Raw genomic sequence first — 15,374 nt, 5'->3', positions numbered from 1 at the left:
GGAATTAAATGACAGCGCAGTAATGACACCTTCTTTAAAAACAAACCAAAAAAAGTGTTTAGGCAGACATTTAATGAAGCTCAATCCATGTTTAATTACGCCCGAAATTAGCTTTCTCTGTACCAAACTCTTCAGCATTCAAGTTGAATTAATTGCTTCCCTTACAGGGATTCAAATTACAGCAAAAAACAACAACAAGAAAGAGCAGCGTATTACATCCTTTTTCCCTCTCCAAGAACGTCCTTGTAAACATCCCATATAAAATCATCTCTAATAAGCATTGTTAAAATGTGAGATTTATGTTCTTTTAAAATATGTTTATGTATTTCACTGTACATTAAGACACCAATACAGAATTTAGAACCAGCTAAAGTTATAACAGGATTGCAGGTATAAAAACTGAATGTTCTTTCATATACAAAACATTACACATAGTAGTTAAAAAAATATAGACTAGCAAAAAGCTTAAAATACTACCTCAAAAAAGTGTTTGGTGTTAAAGTTAATGCAGCTGTAACACAAAATAGAATATTAGGGTAACTTTGAGCAAGAAAGCAATAAATAACTTGCAGAATACCTTGTGAATCTTGAAAACTGCACATAATTCCAATATTTTACATCCATAATTGATACTTTTCAGAAATGAGAGGCCAATTTTATTGTATGAATGAGGAGGTGGCCCAGAACAAGATGTCAGACAACAAAGAACAGTATTAACATCCTGTGGAAATCTATTTTTTCTTCTCTTCATCCTCTTTCTCCTGCACTTCCTTCCCCTCAATCTCTGCTTGAGGTTCCCCTTTCTGCACCTCCTTCCCGTCAGATTCTTCTGGGCTTTTGATTATGGCCTTGCCCGTCTTCTTACCGAAAGTCTTCAAGATGGCTTTGATGCCCAGATTGTCAATGTTGTATGCAGTCACGCCAACATTGGTCACCGACCGGAGAGCAGTGTCTGTAGCTTGGCCTGCATTGTCACCATACCTTCACCACGCATAATATGGTGGAGTTAAGGAGGAGCGGTGTGATGGAAGAAAATAAATAAGGATGTGAACCGAACTGAAATACCAGAGCAAGTATGTGAAGTTGGTACTGCTCTCATTCACATCCAAACACTGAAGAAATACACAGTCTTATATCACTTTGTAGTTTATTTGCAACAAACTAGGAAAAAAGGTCTAAAAAGTATGAAGTGCAAGAACATCACCACCCAGCACAATCAGCCATTTAGCTCATGGACAGAATCAGAAAGACAAACACCAGAGGCTTACATCGGGTCTCAAGGAGCAAGTAGCACATAAGCACAGCAGCAGCAGCTCCGGTGACCTTTGTGTCTACACAAGAGGCGTTCAGGTGCAGTATTGAGTGTAGGTCACCTGCATTTTCAAAGCACCCAGAGCCAGGCACACTGAAAGCAGAAAAATGTGTATGGTGCAGGTAAAATGCAGACTCTTCTGCAGCATGTGTAGACAAGGCCTTAAACAACTGAGTAAAAAAAAAAAAAAATACATCCTTTGTGTGTCAACATTAATCAAAAAATAAAAGTCAGTTTCATGAAGATGATTCTATGTTTGTCGTTGTGTTAGGTTTGTCATATTGGGTGTAATTTGGGTTAGTGAAAGGGTGTCCATGAAAGGGTTGAGCAGGGTCAGATCTTAGTTCACCAGCCTTTGTCTTTACTCCCCCGTGCAGTCATATGTTGCTGGACATGTTTAAAAGAGTCTCTAAGCCCCTAAATCTGAAAAGAAATAGGTGTGAAAGCAGGTCAGTGCACCAGCATACCAAGAAGAGAGGAACAAAGTGAGGAAGTATCAGGCCGGTTTCTGATCCAGCCTTCTACAGTTGTTTAAAGTGACCAAACAGATTCAGAAACAAGATATGAAATAATCCATTCATGATCCTAAAACATTTATCAATCAAATATAGAAGCAGAAATATAGAAAATATCTCCACTTACTTGTACTTCACTGTTGTGACAGTCGCAGATGTAACACTTTTGCCAACAAGCTTTGCTCCAGTCTCCAGACTCGTCCAAATAGTAGAGAAACCTGGAAATGTATGTAAAAAATGTTAGGTTCTCTAAAAAGGCATGGATTATCCATCATGCATCAAACATTTCAAATGCCAAAAGTATTTTGACATTTTACATGAGATACAGTTACAGCCAGTGATTATATGGGAACATATCAATGCACAAGGATCTTTGTGATACAACCATGCACTTATGTCCTACATTTTGCACATACCTTGTACACTGCTGACTGCCACAAATTTGGCTCCATCGAAATTGGAAGGGCGGCCATCTTGGGTCTTCTTCAGAGACTCTGGGACCAGCTTGGCACCATGTTTCTTCACATGAGGCGCAACCTTATCTGCCACATGTCCTGCCACCGTACTCACACCATTCACTATAAATACACAAATACAACAGCAATATTAAAAAATAGGACACATTCATATACAAAACAAGAGACCAACAGAATGCACTTAAATGAAAAAAGTCTTATTCCTTTGGACTGACTAAAAAGATTTATACCCAACACCCTAAAGCAGATTATATCATTAGGGTTTCATGGTTTATGTGAAGTGAAAACGAAATGCCGTTTAATTTCCTCCGTTGGATGATTTCTCATAAAACTGAGTCCTTACCCAAGAACTGGCTGACTCGTACAGCACCACTGGTGGCTGTTTTAGCAACCTGCAGGCTCCTGGCGACTTGGGGGCTGACCTCTGACGGAGTTTCCTCGGGTGTGATGTGGTCCCGGATCTTGGCTGCTCCTTTGTGAATGGCCTTACCCGTGGCCTCTGCTCCTTTTGCAAGCGACTGACTCAACAGTGTGGCTCCTACAGAGATATACATTTTGGGTGGTGAATGAACACCGGCAATGTTGGTAATTGTTGTGGTGTCAAAATATCCATTATAGGCATATGAACAGGTGGTTGAATAACATTTTCCTTGCAGCATTGAATTCTGTGAGACTGCTGCAATGATAAACATCACCCTCTGGTGGCCTATTTTGTAAACAGAAGGACATACAGTATGTAGTGCATACAGTCTGTGCACAACCTTGTATAGAGATATATTGTTTAAATTTTTCCCATAATAAGACTCTCTCGCTTACAAACCCACCTGACAAGATTCCTTGGGCCATCTTCTCACTCCATCCAGGAAGTGGTCGTTTTTCTTTCTCCCACGTTGTCGATCCTGTTTGCTCTTTCAGGGGACCAAGGGGCACTTTTGCACTCAAGTTGAGGACCTCTGACTCTGCCCCCTCTGGACCCTGTGAGGGAATCCATTAAGTCGCATGCTAGATAGTTATTATGAGAGGAAAGTAGGACGCTTTTTAAAATACTTGAACGCCCAAAAGAGGCTTGGACTGTTTTTACCGACAACATGACAACTGTTTAGTTCCTCACGTCAAGTGTCGAGACAGAAATGTGACACTTATCATATACCTAGAAGCCACGGCGCATCCAGTGCAACAGCGTCACCAAATCAGTTCAAAGTTTTCAATCTCAACTAAGCAGTACCATGGATATTTTTGTTCAGACAGCATGATGAGGTTACAAAGAGTGAAGGGTGAATGACACTAGAGCGCCAAAGGTTGTTTTACTTCTATGAATCTCACTGTTTCAAGACCTGGATTCAGAGCTCGTGTCAAATCAAGAATTCCACCTGACTGAAATGTCACAAAGCTTTAAATATCACTGGTGATTCAGAAAGCGCTGAAATCAGTTTGATAAGTTTGAAAGTTTTGCAGCGAAACTATGCGATGGGAACATTAGTGGAACAAGACGAAAGGGGGGATAATTGATATGCTAAAGAATGTAATCAAAGCAACATTCTAATCGACTAAATATCTTTCCACAGTAACATCTCAATCCAATAAAAAAGAAAGCATACACAGATATCAACCGTGATGTTAAAATGCATGGTCTTAATAAGGAACATCCATATCTTGTGTTAGCAAACATATTTTATATACAGGCTTTTTTTGGACGATGCATGTATTAATGATTTCACTGTAACATGCAATAACCTGTGCATTTAATGCAGCACTTCTGATCGAAATTATTTTATGCAAGTCCTCAGGAACACCTTAAGCATATTGTACCAAACCATTTGTTAAGGACAGGCATGTATGCGAGTGGTCGCATACATACCCGTCCTTATATTCAGCCTGAAAGTAAAAACTGACCTGAATCCTGAGTTCTGCTATCTGTGATAGGAGGTCTTGAAACGTCTCTCGGTCAGCAGCAGGCAGTTCAGAGGACAACACTATGCCCGCGTAGGACCCTGGTGTTTCGGCCAAGGGGTCGGGGAACATGAAGATCCCAGAGTTAGCCAGCAGCACTGGAGTGTTTGAAGTCAGCGGGTACAGCCAGTCACACACCTTTAAAACAAAAATAAATAGGTTGGAAATGATCACATTCTTTGTGTACTATAATTATTTATCACAGAGGAGGTTGTATTCAGTTCTGCTGGTCACCTGTTGTAGTTTAAATTAAAACTAGAGAACTTTACATTCACAGTTCTTTGCAATAACCTCAGTTCTTTGAAATTAAGCAGCAGATAATAACTTTTTATTGAAGTTTTTGCTTTTCTAAAGGGGCAATTAATAATGTGCGAGCTGAAAATCATCTTATGTCCAACAATATTATATGAACGGACTTCATTGTAAGAGATGTTTCGTAGTGAGTCCAAAGGGTTTAGACAGTCGCCACAAAACACCAGTCATTTCCTAGAAAGCACAATGTTCCCTGTTCCTTTTGACCTCTCTCAAAGACACATTACAGGATTCTGGTCCCATCAGGACGTGCATGTCAGTCATCCACACAGACATAATGCAGATACAGACTCGCTGCTGCGTCGTGCTAGTGGTATGCCGCCTGACAGGATGACCCCTGTGAGAGCGCAGGACACTGACCAGCAGCACAACAGAAGCGCAGAGTCATCTGTTAATGGGACCATTGTCTTGCTGGGAAACAAAGCCAGGCCAGAATACAAGAGAGTGGCCCACCAGGCCAGGCTGGTGGGAAACAGAGTCATGGGTTACAATGCAGAATACAGAAAAACACAATACACGCTTTGTAGAGGGGTCAGAATAGATTGTTGTTATATTGACTCGATACAAAAATCATCACACACATCTACTAGGTTGTTAGAAAGATGTACATGTATAGAATAAAACTAGGGTTAGAGCGGATAAAGTCAAATTTTGAACAGGAGCTTGTACCATAAAAAAAAGATGGAGATTAAGCAACTGATTATCATTTTTTTAAATTTAGGCATAGTGGAGAATGATACTGCTCAAACCAAATCAAAAGAGATGTGCTATGAAACAGCACATTGTCATGAATTTAAATCACAAACAACACTTAAATACATTACTGTTTTACACAAAAAATACAAAAACAAAATAAAATAAAATAAAAACTGTGCAACTGGAGCTGAAACATTCAGACAATTAATCTATTAGTTAAGTAAAAAACAATCTGAAAATATTTTGATAATTGTTTAAATAAGTTTTCAAGCAGAAATGCCACGATTCGACTATTTCCAGCCTCTCACGCGTGAAGATTTTCTGCATTTCCAATTTTTTTAACCATGTAAAGTAATACAAATATTATGTAAAGTGTCATTTTTATGTTATAATCAACATTTGAAGACATTCCCTTCCAGGAAGTTGTGATTGGTATTTTGGAATTATTTTCCCTGAAGTTATATAAACAACTAGTCAAAAGAATCTCGCTAAACAGTTGACAAATTCCTCTTCTAGCACGATTTTTAGACATGCATGCGTTCCCAAATTCAAAGGGGACAAGGGATTTATGCGGATACATCAAAGACAACACTATAATTTGTAAGATGAACATTTCTTTGTGAGGGTGTAGTCAATCTACGCACCAACTTAGTGACTCATAGTTATGAAACTCTTGTAACAAACGTTTCACCGGTGGTTACACCTACTTACCTCTAACACACACACACACACACACACACACACACACACACACACACACACACACACACACACGCCCAAGGGAAATGCTTTCCAACATGCCTACACTATCATGTGTACAAATACTTAATATTAAATATACTTACATGTAGAAATGCTGTGGGTCTTTCAGCAGTGGAATCCTTGTGTTGACTGTCAAATGCGATGATGCGAAGGTAGCCTGGATAAGACAGCGAGCTGACTTGCCCGTTTGGTGCCACGAAAAACAGCTGCACCCCAGAGGGGATGGAAAGCAGCTCATTTCCATCCTCCCCTCCTGCTGCTGCTCCAGTCTGCTTTCTTGACCCGAAGCTGCCACCAGCCAGACCGTAACCCACGCTGCGGTGTCCATCTGTGGGCTGTGGTGTGTACGCTGGAGGCTGGTCCCCTGGGTTAGCCATGGCTAAAGTTCCTGGAGCTGCTGCAGGGAGTGAGTGTGTGTGCAGAACAGCAGGGGACGCAGGACTGACAGGGGCCGTATGGGGGGTTGGGGTTGTGTTCTGGGTGGTAGCGGGTATGCTGGGGTATAGATGGTGGAGAGAGCTATGGAGAGGCTGACTGTTAGGTTCCAAGTCTGGATAAAGATTTGGAGGAAGATCCTTCAACAATATGCCCCTCTGGTCTACTACAGTCAGCTGAGACACTTCCAGGTCAGAAAGTTGGGTGTTGACAGTCCTCAAAGTGTCCCTTATCCCTTGCTGAAGCTGCCTGGCTGTGTCCCAAACCGCTCCATTATGTCTCTCCCCCCCAGTGGGAACCTCCAGTCCCTGAGTCAGGTGCAATTGACCCTTCCTGTAATACACCAGGGCCTCTTCTCTGTTACCGGCCTCCTCAGCAGCCAACCCACGACTCAGAGAATGAAGCGCCAACCCATATTGGTCCTTGATGAGCAGCAATTCAGCTGGTTCAGCCATACTGAGAAGAAGGGATACAAAGAGGACCCTGATGTGCAACACGAGTATTTTGCAATAATCCCCAAATTATTATTATTTTTTTTTTCACTTTATTAATCCCCGAGGGGAAATTTCTTCGCTACAGCAGGGGGGCTCTCAGGGGGGAGCTGCTGCAACAGGCTGCCACTGGCACGGCGCCAGGTAACCTGACCTGAGGTGCATGTTTTTGGATTAGCCTATAAATTAGCCTATATTATTGTGGTTGGTCACTTTTTTTTTTTTTTTTTTTTTACAACACAAACATATTAAATATTGATTTATTGGTGGACTGCCAACAGTTTTTAGGTTTAATAATTGTTTTAAATAAATGATTTAAATGGTAGAAAACTCACTGTAAAATCAGTAGAGTAGGAATCAATGAGACAAATAAAGGAAGAGAAGAGCATACACCACCTGTCACCAAGACGAACCAGGTGTGAAAAGACAATGTAGTTGGTGGCGTTCCTTAAAGACTAGAAAAGTAACTTGCGTGCTGTTGGCAGGGTAGATGAGTTAATGTGTGAAAAATGTCAGTAATGTAATTACTTTGAAATGTTAAATGGCTGCGAACATATCTGGTTTTACCTGAACTACAAAACCTACAGTAGTAGCTTTTTAAAAGTCCTCACCTGACAGTAGATTTACATTTAAAATACAAAGCAAACTGTTTTTTTCTCCTTTATGTCAGCATCAAATGTACCAAGAAGCACATGGCTGTTACCTCTACAGACGTCACTACCTAACTACAGGGAGGCAGAAAGTTTAAACTTAATCCCGACTTACCCAGACAGCCAAACTTCCAGGGAAAAAAACAACAACTAATAATGAAGAAGTTCCAATGAGTTCTTCTTTCAGTTTTCAACAGTTCTTCTGTTCTTTCATAGATGTGAAAACGCCTCCTCATGTCAATGTGTTCGCCTGACTCACTGGTTTAACCTGAGCACCAGCGGTAGCAGCGAAACACCAGTGTCAAAATAAACAAACAGTTCAAGAAACAGGGCTTCCGGACAATACTTTCAAAATAAAATATATAGACTTACAAGAAATAATGACACTTAAATATAGGCTAGTATTCGGAGGGAATTGGAATTATTTTTTTAATGAATAAAAAAGTAAAAAATAATCGTCACAAAAATGCTCCAACATGTTTTAGGATCACTCAGTAGAATATAAAGAATGCTGTAGCTCATGATTTAAAGACATTATCATTTTGAAGCATATAGTACAACTAATGACACATTTGACCTTTTACATCAAAATGTAACTATCATAATTCTTCAAAAGGCCCCACTTAAAAATGTTTTTTGATCAATGGTCGCTTGGATGTTTTAGCTTCACCTTGTGTATGTGTGTGTGCTTAACATTAGAGGAAATGCTTTTGATGGGAGTTGAAATATTCTCTGTGCTCACGTAAAATCTGAGTGTGGAAGTCTGCATTGCACATGTAATCACAATTGCCATTGGTGATATAGGAAACATTATGTATCCAAAGACATAACCTTCTCTTTTGGAAAAAAACATACCAGGCAACTTATTTTTCAAAACAAAGTATTTTATATAACTCTCAACATGTCTACTGGAGCTCTTTAAATCATAAAGTAAGTTTTTTTTTTTCTTTTTTTTTATAATTATACTTTATATAATTTTTTTTAACTAGATAAGATAAAAGAAAAATACTCAGAGTAATACTTTTCAGTAGAAACAAATGTTGTGTTCGTTTTCTTCTCAGTATGATTGTGTTCCGGCAGAAGGATCGGAAGGGTGGAGCAGTGATTCAAAGGAGAGGCAATTCAACAGGCGGAGCGATCCTCGAAACGCGACAATACCTGTAGACAGAGAGACAAAAGACATAATTTAAACATGTAGAATTGTGTCCTGGTTGCAATATTAACTCAGACTGTAAAACTGAACCACAACAGCTCCCAAAGGCTTTTAGTTTACCTCATCTGTTTTTAAAGTTGTCACAGTATATATATTAGAAGAAGAAGAAAAAAAAAACTTCTGCACCACTCCTTACTTTGAGCTTTCGTACTTTTCCCTGATGGCTTGTTGTGGGTGTCGCTCTGCACTGATGTATAGTTTGTAGAGGTCAGCTAGGCAGGGTGCAATATCAGCCATGGTATACCCAGTAAAGGCATTTAAGGAATCAGGCTAAAATGGAACAAGATTAAGATTAAAAAACATATTAGGGTCTAATTCCTTTGGGAAATTCAGACAAAGGGGACTTTTAGTACATAAAATAATGATCCGGAAAAACTTACCCAGAGAGATTCGTTGATAGTGTAGGTAGCTAGGCAGTAGGCTGCAGCTGCCACTATAGAAGGGGCGTATCGCAGGAATGGATCAATTTCCAGCAGGCTTAACTCTGCTATACACTGATAGCAGAAAAAAAGAAAAACATATCAAAACATGATCGAAGGAAATGAAAACTGTACCTTCTAAGCCCTCACTGTTTGAGTGACTGATTTTACTCACCAGAGCAAGGTTCTCTGTGTAGGCACAGACAGAGTGGACAGACATGAAAAGGTGAAGGAACTGGTGTGTGGTGGGTGCAGCCAACTTGTAGTCCAGCACCCTTAGAAGAACATGCTCCATCTGGATCAACTGTTTCTTAGCGTAGGTGCTGTCAGTGATGTACACAAACTCAGTCAGCTCAGGCGGTGAGATCTCCTCATACTTCCTGCAAGGGGACAGATCAGATAGGCATCACTTTATAAGTTGCAATAAATCCACAAGTCGCTGCTCCTCCATAAGGTGGACTCTTACCACAACCAAAATAATGTTTCGAACTGATTGAATGGACAGCCTCAAATCTTAAGAAACATAAATGTTTTCTTACGCAGCAATCAGTAATGCAGATGTGCCGACCAGCTGCAGCTCACGCCGTCTCACACATGCTGTGGAGGAGAGAAAGCGGTCCAAGTAGTTGACAGCCAGGAGCAGCGTTTCAGAATGAAGGTTAAATTCATGGACAACTTCAACCAGCCAGTCCACCAGAATGACCCGCATGCCGTTGGTGATCTCCGGATGACTCTCTAAGTAGCTTGGCTTTGCCCTGAACTTCATCTGCAATTGGAGATCAAAGCAGTAGAGGTGACAAATTAGCAGCGAACTGAGGATCAACACCTCCCTGTTACAATAATGGACTAATGCTGATTAAACACTAATACGACTGAAATAATTATATTCTCATAGTTAAGAAAAAAATAAAAAAATCTTACTTCACTCTCCCTCAAGTGCTGGTGAAAGGTTTCTGCATGCTCCACACAAAGCATCCTCTGGGACATCATGGATGTGTTTGGGCCGGATTGTATAGAAACATCCTGGCATGAACCTAAAAGAGTAAGCAGCAAATGGGTGAAGAGCAAAAAGGCATAAGGGGGGGGAAAAAAAAGTTTTTGCATGGTTCAAGTATTTTTGTAAAGGCCAAACTCACTTGAACTCAGCTCCAGCAGGAGTCTCATGTCTTCGTTTTGCAAGGCATCAGTTTCAGCATCTTGGCAATAACTGTCCAAGACCACCTCTTGACCAGAAGCGGCAAGAACAACTTCACAAGCCTCTTCAACATACATATCATAGCTGGAACTGGAGGCACAACCAAGGAAGTTGAGCTGAGAGCTGTCCGAGGCCGAACTGTGTTTGGAAAATTGGTTTCCCTGAAGAGAAGAATGAGTCAACATGATTGGCACGTTAAACTGAAATGTGAATGTTGTGTGATGGGCGGAGTGAATGAAAATCAATAAACCTTAATGCACTCCACTGTGCCTCTCTCTTTCACCTACCTGGCTGCGAGATCGATCACCCAGCTCATTGACCGGCAGGACACCGAGCACTGACCGCTGTTTGGTCCTCTGGACTTGCAAAGCATCTCTTTTGGTTGAAGGGGGAATATTTTCTTTGCTAGTGTGACCAGCACGGTGGGCATTTGTGTTGAAGTTCATCTTTAAACAAGAATATGGGGAAAGAGAAAGTCAAAAAGTGGTTACCATTGTACAGACACACACGAAACACAGTGAAAAGAAAAATAGTTTCAAATTGAGGAACCTAAATTATAAAACATTTTCGACTGCCTTTGTCAGTTATTGCCTGTGGGTCAGTACCCCAAGATTAATATTGCGTGTTGCGAGAAAACAAGAAATCACTTCTATATTCTTTTTCTTTTTTTTTTCAAAAATGAGTTATTTTTTTCCATTGTACAATACTGGATTGTTTTAGCTGTTCAGGCCTCACTGTTCAAATGACATAGTTTGATGAAGAAAAAATTGCTCATAGCAACGCCTAAATATGTGCAACCTGTAACAAGCAAACAAGAAGATAACGGAAATCAGAGCAGCTGGGCAAATGTGATGTATAAATGACACTGGTTAGATTATACTTTCCCTGACCACAGTCCAGCAGCTAAATAAGGCTGAAACTAAAAAAAACTATTTATTATTGATTGCGGCTCAGTAGCAACTGTTTTTGTCTCTAAAATGTGATAAAATAGTAAAAAAAAGATACCCATTTTACATTTCACGGAGCCCGTGATGATTTATTCACATTGCTGGTATTCCATTCAAAGCCCAGTTCAGTTTACTATCACATAAAGGAGAGCATCATTTCACTTGACAGGCTGGATCCTGTGACCGTTTTGCAAATCTGCTTAAAAAAATGACTGAAATGATTAGCAAATCATTTTTGACTGATACATTTTTTTCTGCACATATAAGGTAGCCTACAAAAAAAAATGAAAAAGAACAAAAGTGATAAGCCAACTTTTACTAAAATTACAATAAAATAAAAAACTGTTTTCCCAATAACAAAAAAATTAGCTGTGTGGAAAACCAAATAGGCTGGATTTATAAATATAGAAATAAAGTGTGGTACTCAACATTTGAACCTGCCACCACACAAAATGGGTGTTAGTCAGTGTTACCCCTGTTGGATGTCTGACCTTCACTGAACAGAATCATACATGCAAGATAATTGTGAGTAGATTTGTAACATCACAACTATTTTAGTAGCCAAAGATGCATTTAGTAACCAAAGATGCGTGGAAATAAAAAAAATATTTAAAAAAAAAATTGCATCTGGGTTTTCCAATGACGGATGAGATGTTATTTCAAGAATTTATACATAGTTAACTGTTTTAGGGTGGAAAAGCATGTCAGATAAAAACAAAAATTTAAAAATCATTATTCTGAGCAGAGTATTTTTCGAACATGCTTGAAGGGGATCTTGAATCAACAACGTGTGAAATGTGGGGCACAAATGTGTAGTCACATTCCTCTGAGCGCAGGTGAACTGAAGATGTCAGAAACACATTGCTATGGTTACAAAATTTTGTCGGAGAGAATCAATCACAGACACAAACTCCAAGACAGTCGGGCAGAAAAACAAGAAATCAAGCTGCAAACGAAGTGCATCTCTTCAGTGTAACGCAGGGCACAACCCCGCGATGGTTACCTGTAGGTTTGCAAAGTATCTGATTGGAAACTCACCATGATTACCAACGATCAACGAAGTCAAAACTTAACGTTTCAAGGTGGAAACGGGAAAAGTTTTCATTCCAACACCGACCCAACCGGACAAAATGGTCACTAAAATTGTTACTAATTTGGACAAAGAGCAACCTCCTGCTGCCTTTAGGCGACGTCCCGGTATTTTATTTTTTTTCTTCGACAAAGTTTATCTCGTAAATCAAACTCATCAGCTGTTTACTCCGGGTTCTCTGTCCAATCACGTGCCAGAACGCTACCGCGCACGTTTGACGTCACGGGTCAGGCATCTCTAATTGGATTTACTTGAACTTCAATCTCAAATTAATTGCTTTTTTGACAGTGGTTTTGCATGAGTGGTCTATTGTAACTCTCCATGATGTAATTAGCCATGAATATATGGTTAGTGGCTCCTCACATTGGTACCCTGACCAGTAACTGTTGCTCGAAAGCATGAGAATAGTGCAAACAATATTTGTGTAGCGTTATTAATAAATATATATATATATATATATAAGGATATGGAAAACTACTTTTCAGGAACACTCATTGTCAGCATGTACATTGGGGATATCTTTTTCTTCTGCTCTATGAATAATACCCAATTATTCATTGTCACGCTTTACAGTATTTATTAGTTAAATTCTTCATTGATAAGGTGAAGCGCCTCATTAAAAAGACAGTCTTAATGTCTTATTGTCTCATGGATGTGAAAAATTCAAAAGTTTGAGTGTGGTATTTTAACTTTGTGACATCCCTGATAGCCACTTCAACATTTCATTTGTGGAATTTACCTCTTTTAAACATTATTGATTTAATTCAATGTATTTTTAAAATATATTGACTAATTTTCCTTTTTTGAATAACTATAATTTGTCTGTCTTTTGCAGGTTTTTTTTTTTTTTTTACAATGTCAGTGCCTCAAGTATGAAGGATTCACTCCATTTAAATCAGCACAGGAACTTGCATATATTTGCATGTGGTGGTGAATGATGAGTTGCTTTAATGACACTGATCTAAGGAGAGCTTTTGTCAGCATGTGATTGAATGAGGTCTGGAGTCTTTGTAAATTGATGGACATGAATTGCAGTGTCACACTTGGAAGTAAGCGTTGACAGTTCAGAGGATGGATACCTGAAAGGCTGAGTGCACAGTGATAGGCTGGTCCATTGTTGATGACAGTGGTGACAGTAGTCTCCTCTGAGTCAACTGCCTGAAACATGTTGCTTTAAAGCATGTGGAGACAGAACAATAAAGTGCCAATAGTTTTTGGGAGGTGAGGACATGTCTCAATGATGAGATCTGTTCGGTATACCTCAGTTATTGGAATAATATAGATAACAATCAAAATAGGACGTGTGGAAGACGGATTTTGTATGTGTGATATGTTAAAATCCATGATATTTATTTACAACTTTGGCTGTGGTTAATTTAAACACGATGACTTAGATATCCATTATTTCAAATCTTATCAAATAGCTGCTGCTATAAATTTATATTTGTGTCTTATCTGTAATCTGGAGCACAGTCACTGTTTGTCTCCGTTTCCATCACTGGGATGTGATTAAAGATTTGTATCTGAGATTTGTCCTTATTAAACCAGAGCTGACTCTTGTTTATCATGAATTTATTCACTGGAATGTTTTAATGCTTCTCCTTCAGCTGGTGACTTGCACTTGTCTGCAGCCACTCCTCCTGTTTTTTTGTTTTGTTTTTTTAAACAGAATTTGAGTGTAAGTAAGGATGATAAATGCCTGCTAAATGTCAGTTTTGTGCCAAGCTGGGGTTGGATAGCGCACTGCATTATTTACTGGACTTGCTACTGCTGTTGATTTTGTTGTTGCTGTTTCTTTGACTGTTCGAATGACATCGGTGAAGTGACAATGATTATCAGACCCACACCGACATCCTCACACAGACATACTGTCCTGTGGAGTGGGGGATTTAAACTGTAAACTGTAAGCTGATGTACAGTACAGAGAATATATATATATATAACAGAAAACAGAGTAAAATAGATAGGACATTTGAGTATAATGATGAGGAAAAAAGTCTCCATAGAAACCTGTTTTGTCGTAGTGCCTGCATTCTCTACATTGCCCATCAGATGGCAAACTTTCTCTTCAGTAATAATGATTTGCAACCTATGTTTGTAATACGAAAAAGTAATAATGGATTTGAATATATTTTTAATGGACAAAATGGCATTGTGACCCTGTTACATGTAATTTGACAAATTAGCCCTGAACCTTTGCTCACTCAGGGATGGAAATGATGCAAAGCGGGGAAATATTCAGCTGATTAAAACACCAAAGACAACTTTTGTGTCTTTCTTTGACTGTAAACCATGTGGACGTTCAGCTGCCTGCCTGAAATTGTGATAACTAGTATTATCATTATTATCTGGATACAGCAGGTGTGGTATGGAGACAAATAAGGGAAGCCGGGCGGACCATTAACTGCAGCCTTGTTAGGCTGCTGCTGCTGCTGCTGCTTAACAGCTCCAGTGAGCAGTTGAGGATTAGGGATTCCAATTTACAACCTTTTTGGTCACAAGACTGCTTTTTGAACCTCCAGCCAACCATCACTCCTAATACGTTCCTGAGGGCTGTATTTGATGGGAGGGCTCCCTCAATTTTTGTGCACTATGCTATTTTTTTGTGTATTCGCCATATTTACCTTACCCCCCCTTTAACCAGAATAACATCTTAAAAACATCTTTTTTTCTTTGACTAATCTGGTTGGACTTTAGTTTTATACACATATGTCGACCGAGTCTTTCAATCCAAACGCAATACAGTCATCTCGGGAGAACAAATATGAAGTGATGACTACATTAAAAGGTAAATTTTCCCTCAAAGAACTTACAACTGTGCAGAAACCTATAAATTACATGTAAAGGAGGGATGGTTAATGAAAAAAAAAACCCGTTGATTTGCAAGTTCTTAATCTTAATGCTTCAACAT

General features: G+C 39.4%; 2 protein-coding genes across 3 annotated transcripts; both read right to left on the bottom strand.

The window, feature by feature from the left end:
- Positions 1–67: 67 nt before the first annotated feature.
- sparta (spartin a) lies at positions 68–6,913 on the bottom strand. 2 transcript variants are annotated; one of them, XM_069720542.1, is made up of 7 exons: positions 6,107–6,913; positions 4,197–4,391; positions 3,128–3,278; positions 2,647–2,841; positions 2,244–2,405; positions 1,955–2,045; positions 68–981 (listed from the first exon to the last, which is right to left on the bottom strand). In XM_069720542.1, the coding sequence occupies exons 1-7, from the start codon at positions 6,911–6,913 to the stop codon at positions 732–734; spliced, it is 1,851 nt and encodes a 616-aa protein (XP_069576643.1). In that variant the 3' UTR covers positions 68–731. The 2 variants fall into 2 exon arrangements, with proteins under 2 accessions (XP_069576643.1, XP_069576636.1); XM_069720535.1 differs by lacking the exon at positions 68–981 and adding an exon at positions 1,284–1,735.
- A 1,748-nt stretch (positions 6,914–8,661) lies between these two features.
- ccna1 (cyclin A1) lies at positions 8,662–12,455 on the bottom strand. The gene is made up of 9 exons (XM_069720509.1): positions 12,412–12,455; positions 10,714–10,872; positions 10,368–10,587; positions 10,153–10,265; positions 9,771–9,997; positions 9,407–9,611; positions 9,193–9,306; positions 8,949–9,082; positions 8,662–8,757 (listed from the first exon to the last, which is right to left on the bottom strand). Exons 1-9 carry the CDS (start codon positions 12,412–12,414, stop codon positions 8,706–8,708), a joined length of 1,227 nt encoding a protein of 408 aa, XP_069576610.1. The 5' UTR covers positions 12,415–12,455; the 3' UTR covers positions 8,662–8,705.
- Positions 12,456–15,374: the final 2,919 nt, after the last annotated feature.

Source organism: Brachyistius frenatus, unplaced genomic scaffold (assembly GCF_029030835.1).
Source record: "Brachyistius frenatus isolate BFR_SWC_R1_liver_20210118 unplaced genomic scaffold, ASM2903083v1 Contig_5, whole genome shotgun sequence".
NCBI lineage: Eukaryota > Metazoa > Chordata > Actinopteri > Embiotocidae > Brachyistius > Brachyistius frenatus.
Note: the sequence above shows the minus strand (reverse complement) of the source record. Positions and strands in the feature narration are given on the sequence as shown.